Raw genomic sequence first — 23,316 nt, forward strand, 5'->3', positions numbered from 1 at the left:
TACAGCAATGTGAGTTTTCTTAAGATCTTTGTCTTAAGAATGTTTTGAAAAAAGGAAGAAGATGCTCACAGCTGTCACTTTATGACAATGACTTCTTGGTAGGGAAGACTATCAAGATAACACATGAGAAGAATTGTGTCCCAGTCTTGAGAGACGCAATGTATTCTCTGCTATTCGGTAACATTTTTATAATGCTCTGTAAGATTTTAGTGTTGCAGTAAGAAATGAGTATGTGTTGAGCATTTTTAGGATGATGCTGGAGGACCTGATGCTTTGTGGGCTTAAATATTTAACACTTGTTATTCTCTGGCGATTGGTTTTCCAATTAGACAATGAAGGGCCCACTTTAGATCACCATATTCACATGTGTGTTGCAATAGAAATCATAGAATATCAACTTCAGTAAGTATTCATTTGTTTTTGTTTATTAGCAGTGGTCATGAATTTTGGTTTGGTATTTTTGCCTGAATACAGTTACATATCTATATTTATGCATTACGGTAATACACTCAACGGTAAGAAAATTGCAAGGTCTACATAATGGTGTTTTATGGGAACTGTGGGTTTTTTTCATCCTGTCAGTTCCATCTGATCTCTGAATGCCTGCAAATAGAGGGCTGTAGCAGAAGGCAGAACTTGACTTTCTGATGCAGCGAGGTTGCTTTCCATTGTATTCAGTCTAAAATGTAATTCAATATTCATTATATTGCTGCTAGCCACTTTGCTGCTTACTGTGGATTTATTATGACTTGTATCTAACTGCTTGCTGAATCCCTGCTCCTAATTTCTTACAGTTAGCAGAAATAAATATTATGTTGCATTTAAAAGAGTTCTTAAAACATGAACATTTAAATTCATTTGCTTGATTATGTTCTTTCTGATCAGGTGTGCTGCAGACAGGGTTAATGCTTACCAAAGATGGTGTGAAAATTTTAAACTTTAAATGTCAGTTTGGTGACCCTCAGTGCCAGGTGAGTGACAGATACTGGAAGCTTATATGCGTCTTTCTTTTGCCTCTGGCTGTTATATCTTACCTCTCGGGAAATATGCATAAAATATTTGGATTTATGTCTTCCTTCCCTCAACATGCAGATCAGAAAGAGAATGTCTTAGATGATGTATGAGGTAGCTTAAAATTTTAGCTAGGCACCTTCTGTGAATTACTAGTTAAAGTTATTTTAAGTTAAAGAGCTGTTCCTTCAATTTTATTTTTCTGGGTAGAAGTGTACTGGGAGGGGCCTAAATTCACATGCCTTCTACATCATCTCACATTTCGTGTTAGAAATTTCTGCCTGTTGCAAAGAGATGCTACAAATTAGTACTCACCAACGGTTTCCAAATTTAGAGATATAGGGAAATCCAGTATTTTCAGTTTGGCAGCTACAGGTTTTACTCTGTTAATTGAATTTTCCCTAAGGTGATTTTCAGTAAGCCAGCAAAATAAGAATTAACTTCTATCACTATGAAAATTTTCATGCAGGTAATTCTTCCACTGCTTAAAAATGATTTTTATGAAGTGATTCAAGCAACAATTGATGGCAAACTCTGCAGCTTCATGCCAGCCTGGTCAGAAAATAGTACAGCTGTGTGTGTGGTCATGGCAAGTCCAGGATACCCAGGAGACTATGACAAAGGCATGGAAGTAACAGGTAGCTTGAGAAACTTGTTCACTATTTACTTTCAGGCTAGCACTTCAGAAAGCTTGCATTTACCTCTTCTCCCAGGGAGCTGTACTGCTTTCCTTCATCCCACCCCTCACACTCTGCAGAATCTGCCTTCATCAATCACTCCTTGTCCTCGTGGAAGAAATAACTGTTCAGTAAGGTTGTTTAGCTGAAATGCTTCCTGTCCAAAGTAGCCCAGGGCCTAAATGTTTAAAATTCTGTAATTCTGGCGTCATTCTGTAAAGCTCAGTCTGTAGCTGGCTGCTGAGATAAGAAGGTGATGGGGTGTTAAATCTTCCTGGGACAACCCTGGTGCATCCATGTGAGATAGCATGACCACCCTGCTTGTTGATCACAAAAAAAAAAAAAAAAAAAAAGGATGGTCAAAGCAAGGAAATTCAAACCATCATTTTATTATTGTACTCCAAGCCCTGGAGTTGTGTGGGCTTTATTCACATATTTCTATTTTTCACATTGACTCCCACATTTTAACGGCTTAACAAACACTTTATTCTGGAGTATTCCTTAAGACACGATGAGAAGGAGGTTTCCATTGCAGCAAGGCCAGCTGGGGCTCAGCTTTGACCTTGTCAGGGCAGAGCTGTGGTGATGCAACACACTGCACCTCCAGCAAGTATATAGGTTCCTTTTACCCCTTTATAAAATCTATCTAGCTGATAGCAAGGGGAAAACTGTGTTTTGTTTTGCTTTTTCCAGGGGATGGCAGCAGTTCCTCCTCTTCCCTTATCCTCTCCTCAAAGTATGATCCAAAAATCCCTGAGGAATTTGCTTTCCTCTGAGAGGAAAATGCATGGAAACACATTAAAAGGACAAAATAAATCATTTGTTTTAGCCATCAGACAGCCACCTGCAAATGATTGTAGAGTTGATTCCAAGTATGGTAGGGAATTATGTGGAGTGGGCACAGCAGAATGGCTAGGGGAGTGCTGAGGTAACATGAATGGTTTAATATCAGGGAGAAGAGGGAGTCCAAGCAGTAAATCATTATGTATTGTGAAATGATTTCCTACAGGAAAGCCCTGCAATTACAATATTCCCAATGACAATATTCAGCATGGTTTTGCCATGGCAGAGGGTAGTTGTATGTTCTCCTGTAGCACCTGGATCCCTTATTTTTGTTCCTGTGTGATCTCTCTTCTTACTGGCTGTCTCAGAAGGGAATGACTGGTAATGCTGTTTCTCAGAAGAAAGGTGAAGTGGGAAGCTTCATTGTTCTTCTCCCTCGACTGAAGAAAGGACTTCAGTCTTCACTACTTTACCAACATAGTACGTGGTTAAAAATATTCAGAGTTCCTTTTGCTTTTGCAGGGCTGCTTCAAGCCAAAGAGTTAGGGCTGCAGGTGTTCCATGCTGGCACAACGCTGAAGGACGGCAGAGTGGTTACAAGTGGTGGCAGAGTCCTCTCCATTACCGCTGTTAAGGAGGATCTGATGAAGGCACTGGGAGAAGCCAACAGGGGAGTAGCAGCCATTCGTTTCAAGGGTGCCACTTACAGGAAGGACATTGGCCATCGGGGTATACGGCTTCTCAAACAGTCTCTGTATGTAATCAAAGGCACGAGCAGAAATAGATGCCAGTCCAAAGCTCTGTCTGTTGTAATCGTTTGTGTGATCAATGATGGTGTATGAAAATGTCACTATTGCTGCTAGCATGTCGTTTCCTCCCCACAGGGGTCTGATATACAAAGAGAGATGTGTGGAAGCTGTAACCAATGATGTTTTGTTTCATCAGCCAAAAAGATCAATTGTAAGTGGTACCAGATCAGGTAAGATTAGGAACAATCTTTGAATTTCCTCAGTATGTTGAGTGAAAGCAGATTTATTTTTTTTTTATCCCAGAAGTTGAGTAAATTTTCTCTTGGCATTGAAACTGACTTTGAGAAACTGGGCTGGGGTCACCACGAAGAAAAAATAACTCACTTCTTTCTCATCCCTCCTTATACTTTAATTAAAAGATAGTTGGCTTAATGTGGGAATTATTGCATTTTTCCAAGGGTAGTCTAGTGAACAGAGTAACTCCTGGATTAATGGAATGGTTTTGTACATCACTGGGCAGAAGTTATCCCACCAGATGTACATATGAGTACAACATCCAAACAGCTGTTAGGATGTAGCTAACAATCACTGCACTTGTTATTTGTCCTTTACTCTTAATAGTGATCTGTTGAGGAAAAATTCTTGTTGATTTTTTTCCCTTAGAAAAAGGAACCACATAAAGAAAAAAGTGGAACTGTTAAAAGTTCAGTATTTTTTATCATTTTTTTATGCACAATCCATAGGTCACAGATACAGAATAATAACCATCTGTTTACAGCACCATGAAATGTATGATTTCAGGGTCTCCACTTCACAAAGCTGTGCATGTTTTGTCAGTGGACACAATGCTGTCTTGTCCAAGAAACCATAATTTGCAATGTTCTCTTGGTGAGTATTTTGGGTCTTTTTATTTACTTTAAAATGATCCTTTACATATTTGTATTTCACAGGCAGTCATTCAGAAATAAGAGGCTTTGCTGGTTTCTTTGACTTAAAGGCATCTGGTTATGATGATCCCATCTTGGTATCTCAAACTAAAGGCCTTGGATCTAAACTGCAGGTAACTTGCAACTTGACTGTAGCAAAGCTTATGTTATCTCCCAGGACTGTTTTAAATGCCGCAGCAAATTGTATCATTTACACCCTTCTGAGCATTTTAAGTGCATCCCAAGTCCACTGCAGTGGCCAGTTGGACTTCGTAGATGATCGCTTGAGCAAGGCATGTGTCACTGAGAATCTGGAGAATCCGTATATTTTGTGATGAAATGATAATAAAACAGAACATTTAGCCACGCACTTGAGGAACTAAGAACCCAAATTTCTGCTGTAAAATAAAGGACCCATTGGATTTGAGAAAGATCAGTTCAGGGAGAAATTGGTACAGAAAAGTGCTGAAATTATCACTGTCATACTGAGCTTAATAAATTGTATGCAGAGAGATAGCATTATTACCTCTGTCAGGGTGCCGGTGGAAAAGAAGGATGGAGGAAATAAACATTAAAGAGAGAGAGAAGCCCGTAGCTAAATGATGCTAATTATACCAAAACAGAGGATAAGTTGAACCAGAAATATATTTACACAGGGAATCAGAAGGTGGCTTTCAGCCATCAGAGGAGTGGAGGTCTGAAGCTGCCTTTCACAGGTCACGTAAAGCAACTTATTTTTTTTTCAAGTTGGTGTTTATGCCTTTAGTAATGAGATGATGTGGTGTGACTTCCTGCACCAGCAGGAGGCCGAACATAAACCAGGCAGCCTTTTGCAGTTGTACATTCCTGAACACCTCTGAGCATAAAAAAGCGATTGGTGCTGGTTCTTGTGGGTATTTGTCCATAAGCATGGCAGAGAGACACTCCCAACAGTGTTTATACAGACTGTTCCCAAGACCCTCACTTGTCCAAAACGAGTTGTCCAATGCCTATATGAATTGTTACTGGATCAGCGGGAGGGAGTTGTTATAATGCAACAAAGGACGTCAGCTGACTGGTTTCCACAGCACTTCTAAGTCAACGAGCTGGTGAAAGAAGTCAGGCTTGTAAATCAAACTCCAATTTTGTGTAGGTGTTGCTCTGTTATCACTTTGAAGCCTGTGATAGTATTCATCTGCATTTTGCCATTGCCTGTCCTTCAGTACTGGTTTTTTTTTTTTTCTGTACTGGTATAACTAAACTGATACAGCATTTTTAGTAAAAGGTAGTTACCTTGAAAATTTATCCATACATATGCAGTTTTTGTCCTGTTTCAGACCCTGAAGTGGTAACTAACAAAGATAAATCGCACTGTGTGAGTTGGAACAGTACATCTACATCAGCAGCTGGTGCAAACGGAATTGCTCTGGTGTATCCCTAGCAGTGTAGAAACTTCTGTTTATATTAAAGTGGTGTAAATGTCACCACTTTGTAGAAACTATGATGCCTGAATTAGGTTTCATTACTTGTAGGATGCAAAAACCTTGATTATTTATTTATTTATTTATTTATTTATTTATTTATTCTAAACCCAATAACAGCCTTCCTGAAGGAAACAGGATGTTGCCTTGTGGAAGACCCACCTTTCAAAGAAGCCTATAGACCAGGCCCACGTTGTTGTCTGTGATACGAGATAGCTGGGATGAAAAGACTCCTTGTGGAGGGTGGGAGAGGAGAATCTCATTCCTTGTGGGCTTGGAGAAGAACAAGAAAACTACTTAATGACATTGTTTCAGTTTTCTTGTGTAGCCCAGTGAAATTAGTAGGCAAAAGTAAAGCAAAACACACAATAATGTTTAAGCAACCTGGTCTTATTTTCAGAAATTGCTAGGATGTTCTGTAGGTTGGATGTCCCAGGAACTACTAATTGCTTTCAGACACCCCTTATTCTGGATTTGACATAGCATTCCAAAAAAGCAAGCAAACAAACAACCCCAAATGACAATTTATGGGTAGCTGAAGTTAGAATTTGAATTAATCTTTAAAAAAAAAAAAAGGATTTTTCTTTTTTTTTTGTGAGAAAATATCTGTTTTCTCTTGGTCTACTAGGTATTTTCCATGGTGTTTTATGTTGTGATTCTTATCAGGGAAAAGAAAATATCTGCTTATTTGTCTGATTGACATCTGAGTTCTGCATATCTGTTGTCACCACTGCTGGTCCCTACCACGTTTTGCAGGTTGCACAAGCGTGTAAGAGACATGACACCATAGGGCAGGACCTGGTTGCCGTGTGTGTCAATGACATCCTGGCTCAAGGAGCAGAGCCCCTCTTCTTCCTCACCTATTTTGCCTGTGGCAAACTTGATGTCGATGTGACTCAAACAATCAAAGAAGGAATAGCTGAAGCATGCAGAAATGCAGGATGTGCTTTCCTAGGTATGAACACACTTCTTTGATATTTGAAGGTTCTGACGTTAAAATGATTATTAGTGAATAGAATTTGTAGGCAGAACAATTATGTGATGTTGGAACATTTGATTTCTGTTTGGGGAAAAAAAAAGGCAAGCATTTGGGCACAAACTCTTCCTCATTTCTAAAATGGGTAAGCACAGAGGGATGATCTTTGCTATTCGTGCATTTGGATCCTGTCTCTTTTTTATCCTTGTATAAAGGACAGCAAAATTCCCTGTGCCTTACATTCTTGAAGTGCTACATGTTTTCATTCCCTCTGATACTCCATCATAGAAGAAAGTGTCAGATAAGCAGCATGAAATGCAAGAATACTTTATTCTTTCAGTAAGTTCATAAAGCTTTGTTTTGTTGAAGCCATGAGCTAAGAAACTGAGAAGAATTTTTAAAATGCATCTGAATGTGCTCCTTAGGCTGTATGTCTCTACAGCTGTCCTGGATACATTGTCTATTTTAGGAGATGCCGTAGATTTAAAGTTATCAATAAAACGTGTTTACAGGTAGTGCTGACTGCTTTTTTCTCCCCATTTAGGCAGGGAGATGGCTGAGGTGACTGGCATGTATTCTTCTGGAGAGTATGACCTGGCTGGCTTTGTGGTTGGTGCAGTGGAGCGAGGGCAGATGCTTTTGGGGCTGCAAGGGGCTGATGAGGAAGATGTATTTATTGGACTGGCCTCTTCTGCGATTCATGGCCGTGGCTTTAGCATCATAAGGAAGATACTCTTAATGTCCTCCTTACACTACTCCTCCCCAGCGCCTGGCAGCTGCGGTGACAAGACTCTAGGTACGACATCTTCTTTCTCAAAAGCAAACCTCCAAATGAATTGTGTCCAGACATTTCCATAACTAGGTGCTGCCAAGAGTTGTTTATTTCAAGACGGATTAGGGTTATTCAGTCTTTGGGGTAGGTATATGTCTTGCTTCCTTAGTTTTGGGAGAGAGGACCAGTGCAGTTTGATACTTCCCAAGGCTGTCTGCCACACAGATCAGAAAGGAACCTGTTCAGAGAAGCATTCCCACTAACTGCCTAATGATTTTTTTAACAAACTGATTGAACTGACACTTTTGTTTGCAGGAGATATATTGCTGACCCCAGCAAAACTGTACAGTCCGTCTTTGCTGCCTGTTCTTCGCTCAGGGCACGTGAAGGCTTTTGCCTTTATTGCTGAGGAAGGGTTGCTGGAAGGCATCTCCAGAGTCCTGCCAGAACATGTCAGTGCTGTCCTGGGTAAATATCAAAGATGGCTCTTTCTGTTTGACAAAATTTATATACAGCATAGACTTGACTTTTCAGCTTCAGCTGTAGAGACCCTCAGAAATGTTTTGTGTATACAAAGCTGGAGACTGAACAACCCAAAGTCAACCTTCCCAAACAGACAGCCAAAAACATTCCTATTTCGAGTAAGCATCAACTGATGAGCACCACCCTCTTGTTGGAGCGGGGAAATTTAAGGAGAGTTTGAAGGCAGCTTATCCCTAGGACAAAAGGGATTTGAGAAAATTGTGTACTCTGCAAAATCTCTCTCCATAATAATTCAATAATTTCAACCAAACAGTGAAGCTTGTTGAGATAACTAATTTGCGTAACTTACTCCACAGTGTGTACACAGACACGAACACTTAGTGCAATTTTGTGGTTGGTAGTAACTTCTTCACAACAGATTAGAATTTGACATCTAAGTTGAAACTTCTTCTATTGAAGCCAAAATTGGGAACAGTATTAGGAAGTTAAAACAACACCCCCCAACCAAACCAAAAATGTAAAACAACAACAACCACACATCTTGATGAGAGTCCAAAAATATTAAGGTGATGGGAAGGGGAGAAGGAAGGTGTCTGTACTTCTCTAGAATTAGAAAGAAGAGAAATAAACTCAGCTTACTAAAGTGGTGCCCAGCCTGCTTATGAGTGGCTAGAACCATAGACAAGTTAACAATCCAAGGGGATTGTTAGTTTTCTAAAGTGAAGTCAAAGTGGTAAGTCTATACCATCAAGCTTTCCACAGAGAACCTAAGGACATGCCTGCATGAGTAGGGTCACTGTGAAAGCCCAACCATGCTTCCCACCAATGAGCCCTCTTCCAGTCTGCCTGCCAACACACCTAAGTATGCACATATACCAATCATTGTTTCTTTGAAACAGAAGACTAGGAACTGCTTAGATAGCCCCTAAAAGCCAGAAGATAGTTTGTCCTGTGGCTTTTGTATCTCTTACAGAAGATGTAAGTCATTTGTAGCTTTGTCTTTCTGCCTGATCAAGGATGGGTATTTTTAACTCGCCATCATTTCCTACATGTTCTCAGAAAGCCTAGAGATCTCTTTTCTTGCTCAAATGGTGTCAAGAAACCTCTGCCTAAGCAGCACCCATAAGCATTACTGGAAGTTGGGTCAGTGTCCTCACTGGGCACTTAAAAAATCTAAAATATCTTATATCTTAAAATATCAAGAATGTGTGTCTATCAGCTCTTAATATACCATTGTGTGTAACAGCAAATGGGTAGCAAACATTTGTGCTGACCATATCCAATTTTCAATCTTTTTTTTTCAGATGCACTTAGTTGGAAGATTCCTGAAATCTTCTGCTGGCTTTACAAAGAGGGAAACCTCTCTGAGGAGGAGATGGCTTGGACATTTAATTGCGGGATTGGTGCAGTCTTGGTTGTGCAGAAGGAGCTGGCCCAGCATGTTCTCAAGGATGTACAGAGACATGAGGAAGCTTGGCTGATTGGGGAAGTTGTTGCCCCTTGTCACACAGGTTAGCAGGTGTCTTAGTGGAAATGAAGACAAAAAAATTAAATAGTATGCTTTGACTGAAAGCATAAGATTCACCTGTCTCCTTGTTCAGAGACGTTTCCACCTAGGTGTGCGCTATTTATTTTTAACTTGACAGAGGGTGAGTTGTTTAAATGTGATTCTGTGAAGCCCTGAGCATCTCCTGGGAGGTACAAGTTGTGCTCAGTTCTGTAGGAGCTGTTCTGTTGCAAATTTTGTATAGTTCACATCTATCTCCTGTCATTTTGCTAGGCTTGAGGCTACTTGGTGCCTTCACAACTAGATTTCATTATTAAATACTTTGAGAAGCGAATTACTTGTTTTCAGAGTGACATTACTTGAATAGTGCCTTACTTAGGTTCTGGCTGAGACTTGAGGAAATCCTTCTGATGACTGTCTGTAAGGACTTTAACATTATTTAGTCAACTGTATTTTACCACAATCATGGTAATCAACACACCTCCTTTCCAGCCCCTTCCCAACTCACATGGATCCCACATAAAGGCCGAGGATAGGCCACAGCTGTGTGCAGTCACAGGTGGTAGTAAGTCTTCATTCTGCAAGTGACTAGCACAAAAGAGGTCAGCACAACTAGCCTGAGTTGTTCATTCAATCTGTATACATTTTTCTAGTTCAGTTAGTGCTAGCATAAATTCATTGCTGATAGGTTTTTTTCAATTGAAACGTATGATTAATGAACTGTACCAAGTAAATTTAGATGGGAAAGTAAGATCTGAAGTATTTTACTTTTGTTTTCCTCATGTATTTGGAGGAGGTTCTCACATCAAAGTCAAGAATCTTCTTGAAGCTCTGCAGCTCAGCAGCCCCCAGCACCTGCTGAATAACGCTGTTGTAGAGAGTCAACACCAGCCCAGAAGGAACAAAGTTAAAGTAGCTGTTCTCGTCTCTGGAACAGGTGAGCTTTCATTTATCATCAGATACGCAGAGAAATGTTCACACAAAGTAGAGGCTGAAGTCAGCCCTGATGTAAATTCATTTGCCTTGACTTTTTCTTTCATGGAATCTATGGAGCCTTCTAAAACCAGAGCTGCGTTTTGACTGGCAGTCAAGAAGGTGTTTAGTACTGCTTAACAAATGAACTTTATTACTGCATAAATTGCTTTCTCCTCTTCCATTTGTGCAATCCTTGAAACAAAGATTTTTAATATATAAAGAGGGCTAAGAGTCACTTCTCAGTGATACAGATGCTCGTCTATATCGTAAATGTTTGCTCTCTTTCCCTTTGAGGCACAAATCTTGCTGCGCTCATCAGTTATGCCAAAGAACCAGGCAGTTGCGCTCAAGTTGTGCTTGTCATCTCCAACAAGTCTGGTGTGGAGGAGCTACGAAATGCAGCCCGTGCTGGGATTCCCACCAGGGTAAAGGCACCCGTTTCCTTTCCTTTATATCACCAGCTCACACTTACTGAATCTGTAGGTCTGTAATGTAACGCTTGGTGAGAATTCATGTTTCACATCTGTTTAGATCTTCTGTGTAGATAAGTGGATGTAGCACAGAACTGTCAAAATTATCATCAGAGACAGCACTGGAAGCTGTATGGGCCTAACACAGCGCTCACTGGAGGCTGTGTGTGTCTCTCCTGTCTCTTCAGTGAGCGTTACAGTCCAGAGTTAGGAAGAGACTTAAAATAAGCACGTGCCTACGGTTAGAGATGTGCTTAAATCTCACTGAAATCGGTATGCTTACGTTTTACTTTTGCAAGTGCTTTGATGATTTCAGTCTGAAATTGTAGCCCAAGCAAATTACAGCTCTAAGAGAAATCAGTAAGATTTCAGGCTCTGCAAAACACATAAGCATGTTGTCTCCTCAGCTCATCCCTTCTTAGAAAGACCTTCATCCTGTGTGCTCAGTCATTTTCAGCAGCACCATCCAAGTCTATTCTACTTTTGGTCAGTGAAGTGTTATGGAAACTTTTACTGGTTTGTTTCTTAAAGCAAAGATATAGAAAGAGAATAACATCGTGCCATCATATTTGGCAAAGCAGAGAAGGTGGCATTTGAAAACATTGAATGATTTGTGATTTCAAACGTAGCCCACCAGGAACCCCTCTTTCTTAATCTTTAATGTTTTGAAGCAGTTACTGCATGTGTACAGCTATACGCATATGGCAATAAATGCTGTTAAAGGCTCTCCATGCATTAAAAAGTTTTCAGCAAGCTTCCTTAACAGATGAGTAGGATCCATATTACTTCTTTTTTTTTTTTTTTCTGGCAGTATAAAGACTGGAGGAAAAAAAAAGTTACATTATGTTAAAATTCATTCATATTTTCATAGGTAAGAGTATGAAGGCTCTGCAGCCCCTTATTTGAATGTCTTTGTGAGCAGTCAGGAATCAACAGTTATGTGGGGAATTGGGGCAAAGGGGCTGAGTAGAACTAAAACAACACTTAACTCCTCCCATTACATGGGATGTCCAGTCAGTTTGTTGTCTTTCTAGATAAATTCATGATTTTCAGTAAGCACCTACAGACTGACTGGTGATGATGCTGATTATTATTCTAGTCTTCAGCCAGACATTCCAGAGATCAATATCTTCTGAAGATTCCCCCTTATTTCCTTATTCCTTCCCCCTTATTTTCTTCTATACCACATTACCCAAGTTTTTTTTTTTTCCACTCTTGATCTTTTTGTGTGCAGATTTTCTACATGTAGTAGAAAGCATTTTGTGAGAAATAACCTGTGTTAACTAGCAAGTGATTGGGGTGTTCCCAGGAACGTTGATATGAACAGGAAAATCACAGATATCCTGAATAATGTGCAAGCTCGTAACTCTAAGTCTTTGAGTGCCCTGGAATGAATCTGTTCTGTTTTGTCTTTGTTGCTCAAGTAGCTACTCTCATTCACATGATATAGCTCTTGATGTGTTTTAATGTTTTAGGTGATTGATCATAAGTTATATGGGAGTCGCTCTGAGTTTGACAGCACAATCGACCAAGTTCTTGAAGAATTTGCTGTTGAACTGATATGTCTTTCAGGATTTATGAGAATTCTGTCCAGTCCTTTTCTCAGAAAATGGAAAGGTAAGAAACTATAACTCTGTAAAAGAGAAATTAAAATACAGATGCTTAGTTTTACTAGGATTACAGTCACATTTTTTCATCTTCCAGTTAAAGCTCTCTCAGCCTTCCTACACTGAGGATTGCACGTAAATCGGTGGGGCTGCCATTTGGTTCCATTCCTTCCAGCCAGCAACTCTGTGCACTGGCAGTGAAGTGCCCTGTGCTGACACAAGTAACAGAGGGGCAAAAGCAGTGTCATGGAGTTGGTCAGTCTGCCTTCCTACTGGGAAGGAGAAGTGCCTGTGGAACAGGCAGAAGTTTCGTTCGGTGTTGTCTGTCCAGGAGTTACGCTGGGGAGTCGTGCCAAACTTGCTCCCTGCAGTCATTTTACAGAAGACTGCAAGGGGAGGTGATTTCTTAATGCGTCCCCCTCCTAGGGCTGCACTTAGCACTGCTCGGTGCTGCTTGCTGGACACACAGCCACTGCAGCTCCCTGGGTGAGGATGGCTCTGCTCTACTCTGGGGCAGAGTTTTCTTTACAGACACCCAGACCAGTAGAGGAGGGAGTGCATGCTCCTGTCTCCTCTTGGCACTGGGCACCACGTACCGATTCCTGAGGCCTTGCTCAGACATTTTTGACCGTGCAGGTTGCACGTGGACAGGCTTCTCTGGGAATCATGTTTCCAGCGAGAATGGCCTCCGTCTGTGCAGGGGCTCAGCATGAGGCTGCAGTGTGAAGTCCTCTGCTTCCAAGCCCCTTGTCTGCAGCACGAGGGCTGGTCATCTGAGAGGGGAGAGACTCGTGATTCTCTCTGGCCATCCATCGCTGCAACAGCAAATGAGGTCCTGGCCTCAGCTGAAACATGCTTGCCTGGCAAAGCCTGCCCACCATCTCTTGTGTTCCTGGAAGAGTAGTATTTCCTCAGATCAGAGCAGATTTCTTAAGAGATCATAACGCCACATCCATTTTTTGCTTTTAAACATGAACGTGCCCTGTTGCATCCTGACTGCTACTGGGACCATTTGAACTCCTGAACAGTGCTGACTGCTGTTGTTATGAACTGATGATCACATCCCACTTCACGGGGAATTCCTTTCAAATTGATTTTTCTTTTCTCTCACACCAATGTATAGGGAAAATTCTGAATGCTTCCCCATCGCTTTTCCCAGCAATCAAGGGTGGAAATGTCCGTCAGCAATCCCTGCAAACTGGATTCAAAGTCACAGGCTGCACTGTGCATTTTGTCCTGGTAGGTGTCCTCTTACCTAACAGCGAGGAAGTTATGAAAAGGAATTTGCCTTTTTTCCCCTTTCTGAAGGCAGAAGCAGGATGAGGTAACAAGACTGTGTACAGATCTTGGGAATGTTACCAGGTACAACACGTGGGGGTTCCTTTGCATTTGGAAAGACAGCTTTACACTGTTTGGGGAGACCCTTTGCAGGCCTTGCCCCTCCATCACATTTTGCTTGCCTTGTTTCAATCCTCTGACCCCCTTATTTGTGGTTTCTTGAGGTCTTGCCTTCTTCCTTCATTTTATGGGCTTTTTTCCCAGTTTCTCCTACCCTCAGCAAACTGTCCTCTGAATCTTCTAGCCCACGTCTCTCTCCCCACTCTACCCCCTAATGTAATGTATGCACCCTTAATGGAGGTGGCCCTCTAGATGAACTTCCCCACAGCTACATCTGTGCCTACTGAAGCATCTCACAAGACTTTCTTTGCCCTGTCTACACCCTCCATACCCTCACTGACACCATTAACCTGCCTCTTCTAAAAAGACTTCCAATCTCTGTTGCAGGAGGAGTCTTGCCCCAAAGCCGTGATCCACCAGGAGCTGGTATCCGTGAAGGCAGATGACACCGAGGAGACGCTGTCGGAGAGGGTTAAAGAAGCCGAGTGCCGGGCTTTTCCCATCGCCCTGCAGCTGGTGGCCAGCGGAGCAGTGCAGCTAGGAGCTGACGGTAAAACCCGCTGGAAACAAGAGGGACAAAGTCTGTGCCTTCAAGGGGAGAAGAGTGACTGCGCTTCCTCTCCCGTGATGCTGGAGCCACAGGAAAATGATGTGGTGTAGGCAGGCTGATGGGCGGCTTGCTCTCCGCTGGCCTGTCCTACCTCCTTCCTTCCCTTGACGCGCTTGGCTTGGCCTGCAGGCATATCGCTGTTGTGAGTTCCCATTCTGAGCCACGATCTCCTTCCCCTTAGCTTGCAGCCTTAGTTATACCTTTTGCAAAATTGGCTGTGGGAGCCAAGCTCATTTCAGATCTCGAATTTCTTTGTTGGTTTTCATCTGCAAAGGAGATACTGTGCTACAAAGCAAAGAGGGGGCTTAACCTGCCGAAGTGGGCTAGTGCTTCAGAGGGAAATTAATTCTTCTAAGGGATTAATTTTTGTTGGCCGCATCACATTGCGGAGCACGAAGAGCTTCACGAAGGAACCACAGCATGGTGACCAGCTCCTCGGGTGGAGGAGGTCGGATGTGTTGGGGCAGATCAGAAGTGGGCCCCCGCCTGGCACGGTGTGTGCGGGGTGACCAAGCCTTAGGAATGAAGGCGTAGTTTTGTGGGAGGGGTGTTTATTCGTGTTTTCAAGCTACACTGGACCAATTTCACCAACAGGGTGTGAGAGTAATGTGGAGTATGTGATTCCTAGTAATTCAGCCCTCAATGTGTTTTAACTCCTGTGGATGGACAAATTTCAAAACTGCTGCTACCAGCTCTTTGATCTGGTGTTGTGCTTTTAAGCAGGCAAAAGTGGGCAGGGAAACTAGTGTTGAAGCAAAACCCTTTTGTGGGCCCTTTTAACAAATAGAGATGTCTAGTGAGCTGCCAGCAAGGCAGGGAACTTTTCTGAAGGCAAAACAAAATGAAACAAGCTGCCCTTCATGGATCATTTGTCAGTACAAAATAATAGTGCACATTGAACATAACTCTAGGCACTTTGCCCTGTTCCTCGAAAGGGGGAGCAGACAGACATTCCCAGAATTTCATACTAAAACATTTGGATCTTGAGGGGCGGAAAATTGGTTAGAGGGACTAGAAATAATAACCAGATTTCAGACATTTTTCTTCCTCCGTCTGTGAAACCCGCGGGATAGCCACAGCTTGACTTGCCGTGGCAGGAAAATCTTGAGTTTTTCTTTCTGCTGACTTAATGATTGGCTTGGCCCAAAGAGTCGCTGCTGTTAAATAAAACGTTTTTCTGTGGGAAGCTTTATATCTCTCTGCCAGGATAATGACTTGCATGCAAAGTAACATAAATGAGAGGAGGAAATCTAGCTAAGAAATTACTTGAACAAACTAGAAAAGAAGTAGCCAGAGCTGAACTTCCAGGGGAGGGATCACTAACAGCCGTCAGATGCAGTGAAAAACAAAAAAAAAAGCATTGTTTTGGAATTACATGTACTGTACGAGTAAGGGACATACTGTACAACTGGCTCTTGGCCATGTCAGGCTGTTTGAGAGCATGAGTCAGCTCCATTTAAAACATCCGAAGTATTTACTTATTTAATGTGTAGCTTCCACTGTTTCAGTGCAGGGTGGAAGGGGAAGGAAGGGGAATTCAGCTTCTTGCCTGCAAGCTCTGCCATTTCTGTACAGAAATCTGTATTTGGCTTTTGCACTCCAACAATGGGAGCAAGGAACGTGTATTTTCATGATCTAGGAGGAATAGGAAGAACTGTAACAAGGAGAGATTAACAAATGTTTGGTATTTATAGTTAATATTTATGATAAACACGCTGCTTATTTTGCTCTTGGCCTGTTACAACCGTGTTGTAACTTAATGTTGTATATTAACTTAATGTTGTATACTATTTGGCTTGCATACCAAGCATGAGTGATGTTTCAAAACCTAATTAATAAACTGTTAAAAGAGAATAGGACGCCAGTTATTGTGCTCTAACAGTTCTCTAGGCTATCACCGCGGTATCGAACAACTTCCTCTGTGTTCGAGGCATCCCTGGGGGACTGGGTGTGGTCTTTTAATCAATTCTTTTTACAGACTATGCTTTTTTAGCAGTTTAAGGCACAGTTCACAACAAACTTCCCTTTTACAAATTTGCAGAAATGCAGATAGGTGCTTAAATCCCACTCGTCATCATTCTTAGACAGCAAAACACCTGAGTCTTGCTCAAGATGTCTGCGATGGAGTGGGATATTGGATTTGAGGTTGCCATGTCTTCTGCTTTTGGCCTTTCTGTCAGGGATCAAACTGCTTATATCAATGTTTTACTTACTAGCTGCACTGGTGGTGATTTCACCACTGGTGGAACAAGTAACACCAGAGTGTGAATTCATTTAAGACTGATTTCTTTTTGACTTGTAAGAGATGTGCTGTGTCACAGCTAGTACTGAACTTGTGCAGACTGCACCCCAGGCAGAGCTGGATGCTCCCTGCCTCTCTTACATTCTCCCCGAGACTGACTGGATTGCAAGCCTTGGCGGGCAGTTGGCCTGTGGGGACAGCTTTCTTCTGCAAAGGTAGGTTTGTACAGAAAAATGCTCTGATGAAGATTTGGCTTTTATTCTTTGCCTTTTACACGCACATTAAATTTGACCACGTAATTTTTCTCTGTATTCGCTTGAGCTTTATCCTCAGCGACAGAAGATGACAGGAATACTTTGTCAGCAAGCTTCTTCATCGCAGACCATCTGGCCATGGGAACAGTAAGGTCACCACGCTCCGGAATTATAACTAACTTTTGCAGGATTGCACACGTCTGTAACCTCAGAAACTGATCTGCAGTCGTTGCACTGCAGATGTAGTTAGATTCTTTCACAAACTCCTCCTTCAGCTTATACCCTTGGAAAAGGAAATTTAGGGAAAGATTTTGATACATTTAAGTCTTTAATTTTATTAGACTTTATTTCAAATCCAAATTGAGATTACCATAAGGACATCAGTGCACAGAACAATAACCAGTTTTCTCTGTAGTAAAGGGTAGTTCTAAAATACACATAATTGGCTGCAGTCAGATACTTCTGGTTTGTATAGGACAAAAATGATTATTTTTGTAAATACATTAAAATGTTTTCACAGCTACAACACATTAAAAGAAAACCAGGTGCTTTTTCACAAGAATTCATCTATGAAAAAACCTTACTGTTTTCAGAGTTGCAACATTTCCTGGGTTTGCATCAGTATTATTCTAGGTGAAAATACTAATTCCCAGAATACAGGCACTTACCTTCTTCAGAATTGAAGAATGTCTCACAAGCCAAAAAGATATTTTTGTCTTGTACTAATTCCCTTTCTGCTCATTCAGAAAAAAAAATTACCTTTTTGGTTCTGAACAAATCTCTGAGGGGAATTCATGTGTGGACTGTGTGGATTCATATGGAAATCCTTGAAGGCAAGTGGTCAGCAGAAGTTTAATTCTATTAGGATCTGACTGATCGCAGGTTCAGTATTTGAAGTTATTGGATACATCCAGAATCTAGGCCAGACAGAATCTACCAACATTGAAACAGAAACTAGATGGAAAAAAAAGTGCACTTTGTTATCTGCAGGAAGGGTAAGGCCAGTTTTTCTTGTTTTGGCTATATATTTTTATGAGTTAAGTCTTTGCCTATGGCCATCACTTCCAATTTACTATCTGCCATTACTCATCCTTACAGACACTTCACAGCACGTGACAAGAGAATCCCCTGTTACAGTCTGTATGGTCTGTTTGGAGACAAAGTGATGTTCTTAAGTCAATCTCAGATGTTTAGATGTCTCTGTAACCAAGACTTTTTTGTTGGTTTTTTTTTGTGAAGAAAGTGATTGAGAACTGAAATGTTGGCCAAGGAAGTGACCGTAAATAGGAAGCATGTAACAGAGCTGTAGCTGAAGCTACTGAGAACAGCCCCCTGTCGTAACATTCCCATTTGTGGCTTTCTCTTGATTTTACTTTGAATCCTTAGCCATTTGACTGAGCACATGAAATGGTAAATCCTTTGCTTAAAACACTTTGTGAGGTGAATACACGTTATTAGAATGTGACCTCTGTTTTGAGCAGCTAATGCACCTCAGCTGTACCACCTGAGGAGCTCTGTGGACTTGCTGCTCTTACTTCCAGCAGATCTTGCCAGCATCCCCCACCTGTACAGCCCCGCTGGCGACAAGCTGCAGGGCAGCTGGGAAGGCTCGGTGCTCAGCCTCCTTCACCCTTTCGGACAGGGTCTCCACTGTGTCACCGACCTTAACGGGAACTGCCTCTTGGAAAATGATTGCTCCAGCATCAACCTCCTCCTGTAAAAGCAATAGCCAGAAAGTCTGTATGGTTGAAGGAGAGAGAGGGGCATGGATGCGTAGCAATGAATGTAATCCAGATGCCTCAGGGATCTGTTTATCATTATGTCATTACAGACAACGTGAAAATAGGCTAATGTGAGGAACACAGAGAAGATGCTGACACGCAGTAGCCTGTGAGGAACTATCAGAAGCGTAGGTTTCAAAGTAAAAGAGGCGGCAAGTAATGTTTCTGCTACAGAAAACAAAAGCCATGTTAACTGAGGACATGATAGGCTAAATTGGACAAAATGATGACATTTCAATTCAGAAAAGTGAATTAGCCAGCTTTGGCACAGAGCTAGACTAGAGGACCCAGCAGATCTTTCCTTTGCATGTGAACGAGGCAGATCCCTGCTGTTTAGTTATTGTTTCTCAGGACGTTGCCACACAGAAAGCAACAGTCATGTTTTGGAGAAAGGAATGCATTTTTTCTAACTGGAAAAAACAGTTTTTCATTTTCCAAGGGAAAGCAAATCGGAAAACAGATTTCAGGAGCAGTGGAAAAGCAGAGGATAATCTGAAGAATGCAGTAGAGGAATGAAGAATAGTTACTATCACCCTGAGAATGAAAAAAGGTGGAAAAAAACCTCCCTGAACTGATAAACACGTACATCTTCCCTGTTGAGAGATCTCTGGGCTTTGGTTTTCTTAATTTTTGATTTATACAAATTGTTAAGTTTTTCTCTGTTTGCACAAATGTGGGATTACTTCTTAAAAAATCTAGACTTCTTGTGCCATTTCCAGCGTTGTTTTTTTCTTGAAAGCAACAAATAAGGAAGGTTGTAGATGATGACACATACTAATAAAAATTCTGGGATCAGTCAAGGCATTATATGAACTAGTACCTCACTGCAACTGATGGAATGGCAGCAGTGAAATACTTCATGAAGTTAACTTAGGTAAAGCTTTAACTCCTGTATTCAGTTCCAGTTCCTTCTCCAGGGACAACAAACTAAAGCACTATATTGCCTAATAACAGTATGAATGAACAAAGGAGAAAAGGTAATCAAGCGTGATGCTATAAGGGTTTTCTAAACAAGCTCTGAGATGAAAATCTTAAGACTTGTGAATTATAAAGAGTGGAGGAAGGAAGTACTTACAGCTACAAAGTGTACAGTACAGCCTGTGACTCGGACGCCAGCTTCTAACACCAATTTGTGGGCATTTGCTCCCTTGAAAGAAGGCAGCAGGGATGGGTGGATGTTCAATATTTTTCCTAGAAAAGAGTAAGTGAGGTCATTGCCTTTTAGCATTCAGACTTATCAGAGTGTTCACAGTAGCAATAATCAACAGAGCAACAATATACATCTGTGAAAAAGATTTTTCTAAGCATTAACTGACTTTTGCATACGCTATTTTTGATGTTACTGACAGATAACCAGCTCAAAGCATGTCAGAATGCCTCGCCATTTCAATAAATCAAAGACAGCAATCAGGTACAATTAACTCCATGGCTAAAGCATATTTCTCCAGTGACTATTTAGGATTTTTTTTTTTTTAAAAAAAACAAAACATTGTCCTTTCCCTTTATATCTCGTTCTTCTCTTCTTTCCTCACAAGCACAATCCTCTTTCTTACAAACTCAATACCCTCAAGAAACTTGGCGTGGTTTCAGATGATGTAACAGCCTCCTATGACAAGGCAAAAATTCTTTAGCTCGGGCTTTTCCTCCACACCTGTTTAGGTTTAATGAAAGACAACAGCTGTTCAAAGAGGAGTCCTTCGCTCTGCCCTTTGGACAAGCACCTGTCCACCACTTCTACTTTCCATGCGGAAAGTTGGCCAGGAGATCCCGAAATGGGTAATGTAACCTTTAATGCTCGGCCAGGTGGGGCCGGTTAGAGCCCCGGGAAGCCTGCACCTTACATCTTCCTTAAAAGAGAAAGCCGATGCCTTAGCTCCTACCTAGCTGTACAGCAGGAGACAGTGGCTATCCATGACCTCAGGGTCTCACCATTCGAGCAAAGCCACAGTTAAACCATCAGAACACTTTCTTTCTTCTGGCACGCTTTCCCTGCCTGCTCCTAACATGCCTGTGACAACTTGTCCTGCCAACGCTGGGCCAGAGGGAAGTCAAAAGGTGCTTAGCAGCGCTGCATCTTCTCTTAGATTCAGTACAAACCCTCGCAAGATAAAAAAGAAAATGACCATCAGCACTATTTATATCGCAGTGTGCTACGCTCACGCTCTCTCTCCATGCCTCCTGCTTAGGAAGGCTGTATGTCATCAGGATTCACTGAACACCACCGAAATGCCAAGCAGTAAGGCTGAGCTGGCATATGCTGGCGGAGGCAGCAGTGTACTGAAATAGACTCATATGATTCTGTAATGTGAAGTGAAGGCCATTTCGGGCAGTGCAATACAAAACCTGCACTCCCACTGCAAGAACTCACGCAGGTTTTGACCTGCAAAACTTAGAGGCAAATTTATTGACCGATCTGGCTTTGTATCTCAAAAACATGCAGTTTTAAGCATCAGCGCCTCTCTGCTCGCTGCTTGAGCAAAAAAGTACTGAGGACTGTGAGCTGCAAATAACTCTCTCCGTTTCTGAGTTTCCTCCGTTTCTCCTTTCAGAAACTGCTCTAAAGGAAAGCAGCTTTCTGTTTGTTTATTCCTTTTTATCTGCCCTTTCTGTTAGAATTCACAGCTAACATTCCAGGGCCATTAAGCAAGAGGAGGAGTTTCACAACTAACTTTATGCTCTGTGTCCTTGTAACTGCTGGAGAAAGGAAAGGCAACAGCTTCCGAGCAGCAACAAAAATCGACTGTTCCTGGACAACTTAGAGTAGCCAGTGCATAGGCACGGCAAGGTCTGAGTTTTACAGAGACTGCTCTTAACTGGCACAGACACATAAGCTGAACTGAGTGTCTGAGCTCATATCTAGGCCCTAACTGATGGATACAGTCTTGGTCAGAGCTCAGGTAGGTGTCTGTTTTCCACCTCAGTTCAGTGCTGGATATTTTAAAAAAATGAATTAACCAGTGCAGACGTCCTGTACTGAAGTGTCTTTACTTTTGCTCTCAGGCTACTCCGAAACGTAATACAAGTCCTGCACTGTGCAGGGCGATCATCAGCGCTGGAGTGTCCTGTCGCTATACATCTCATGTAGTGAGGGATTTCTCTCTCCTAACTACAGCTGTCTACAACACAGACATTTACTGCTAGGTCTTCCGGACCCAGTAACGAAGAGAAACAAAATTCATCTGACTTATGTTAGTTGACAGCTTTAGCACAAAATGAATTGCCTCCTAGGAACGCCTCTTTTGCTCTACTGATCTTAAAGAGAGGTTTGACAAGTAGTTCAGGTGTAAAAGGTCTGTGTCATGGACACACCCAGAGCAACACAAAAGTCACCATGTGAACAATAAAAGTTGCCTGAAGAGCTGTAATGTATAGGCTGGCCAGCCCCTGTGTGGTGTGAGCAGGAACTAGTTTAAGTAACTGTGACTGAACCCAAAGTAGAGCAAAGAGTGAGAGAGGCAGCTGCCCCTGCGTGATTCAGGACTCCCTGAAAGGAACAAAGAGATAAGAAAAGGAATGTAACAGCTCGGGGAGGGAGAGCGACCACTGAGGTAGGCAGAGGTGTTATCAGCCGTTATCAAAGAACTGGCAAAATTGTAAAAGATGACCAGAATGGAGACACTGTGAACACCTCAGACAAACAAGAGCCGCCCCCAGACTCACACAGCTCCTGGGATATCTCACCAAATTGGTAAGACCTCATTACCAGGAACTGCACGTCACTGCCTAGCTCTGCAGTTTAACCTGCAGCCAAAGCAACTCATCTGTTAGAGGAAGGCTGAACACTTGCCACCCCTTACTGCTTAGGCAACAACTTGGCCAACACCTCATGTTTGCAGAGGTCTGAAGTTTTACAGGCTTACTTTACAAAGATTTTCTAATAAATCAAAGCCCACAAGGAGCTGCATTTGCGCTTGGCTTCCTCAAGCTTCTGTGGAAATGACAAAGAGACTTTCTTTCAACCCTTTCCTTACCAGATGGGAAAAGTCTAGTTTCCTGCAAACACAGAATTGATACCGTCCCTTTTCTATATATTCTTTTTTTTTTTCCTGAGGATAATATATAAAATTATTATTTTTTAAATTCATATATAAATACACTGTGCTTACCTTCCCATTTCTTGACAAAAGGACCTGACAGTATTCGCATAAACCCAGCAAGGCAGATCAGTTCAACTGAGAATTCTTCCAGGACTTTGTCAACTGCACTGTCAAATGCAGTGCGACTTTCATACAATTTATGGTCGATAACCTGTGACAATCCGAAAGAGGAACAAACATGGGCCGGGGTTAGTTTAACCTAAAACCCCTCAGAACAGAATGAAATGGTGCTTTGGAGTAATAAGCAAAAAACAAGTAGATCTCCACACATGGCTACAGCTGGGTGCACATACACAGCAAGAAGAGCGCTTCAAAATGCATACAGCTAACAAACAAATAACCAGTTTTTATTCCTATTAGCATGGAGCAGAAAAACAGTTTCATTTTACTAGGCCCACAGTTGTAGGCCCCAGCATTTGGACACAGTTGAACAAACTACAAATGTAGGCCATTAAGAAAATGTAAAGTCTTAGAACGATTTCAACTTAAAATGTGATTAATTTTAAGCACTTAGTTTTTAGTGTTACTTAACTTAAAA

General features: G+C 41.8%; 2 protein-coding genes across 11 annotated transcripts in view; one reads left to right on the top strand and one right to left on the bottom strand.

Annotated features, from left to right (window-relative positions):
• Positions 1–15,433, top strand: part of LOC310889761 (trifunctional purine biosynthetic protein adenosine-3-like) — a 26,042-nt gene extending 10,609 nt beyond the window's left edge. For 3 of the 7 annotated variants that reach the window (XM_083817745.1, XM_083817743.1, XM_083817744.1), the window contains 14 exons: positions 886–971; positions 1,481–1,649; positions 2,994–3,225; positions 3,356–3,450; positions 4,171–4,280; positions 6,363–6,561; positions 7,127–7,378; positions 7,670–7,822; positions 9,142–9,348; positions 10,138–10,281; positions 10,614–10,744; positions 12,265–12,406; positions 13,520–13,635; positions 14,182–15,433. In XM_083817745.1, coding sequence (XP_083673871.1) covers positions 886–971; positions 1,481–1,649; positions 2,994–3,225; positions 3,356–3,450; positions 4,171–4,280; positions 6,363–6,561; positions 7,127–7,378; positions 7,670–7,822; positions 9,142–9,348; positions 10,138–10,281; positions 10,614–10,744; positions 12,265–12,406; positions 13,520–13,635; positions 14,182–14,454 — 2,309 coding nt within the window. In that variant the 3' untranslated portion in view covers positions 14,455–15,433. The other 4 variants (XM_083817748.1, XM_083817746.1, XM_083817747.1 and 1 more) reach the window with 4 other exon arrangements.
• A 1,782-nt stretch (positions 15,434–17,215) lies between these two features.
• Positions 17,216–23,316, bottom strand: part of GART (phosphoribosylglycinamide formyltransferase, phosphoribosylglycinamide synthetase, phosphoribosylaminoimidazole synthetase) — a 39,250-nt gene continuing 33,149 nt past the window's right edge. For all 4 annotated transcript variants that reach the window (XM_083817798.1, XM_083817801.1, XM_083817800.1 and 1 more), the window contains 3 exons: positions 22,788–22,929; positions 19,757–19,872; positions 17,216–18,614 (listed from right to left, as the gene is read on the bottom strand). In XM_083817798.1, the coding sequence (XP_083673924.1) occupies positions 18,432–18,614; positions 19,757–19,872; positions 22,788–22,929 (441 nt within the window). In that variant the 3' untranslated portion in view covers positions 17,216–18,431. The remainder of the gene's footprint in view (positions 18,615–19,756; positions 19,873–22,787; positions 22,930–23,316) is intronic.

Source organism: Anser anser, assembly GCF_964211835.1.
Source record: "Anser anser genome assembly, chromosome: 1".
Taxonomy (NCBI): domain Eukaryota; kingdom Metazoa; phylum Chordata; class Aves; order Anseriformes; family Anatidae; genus Anser; species Anser anser.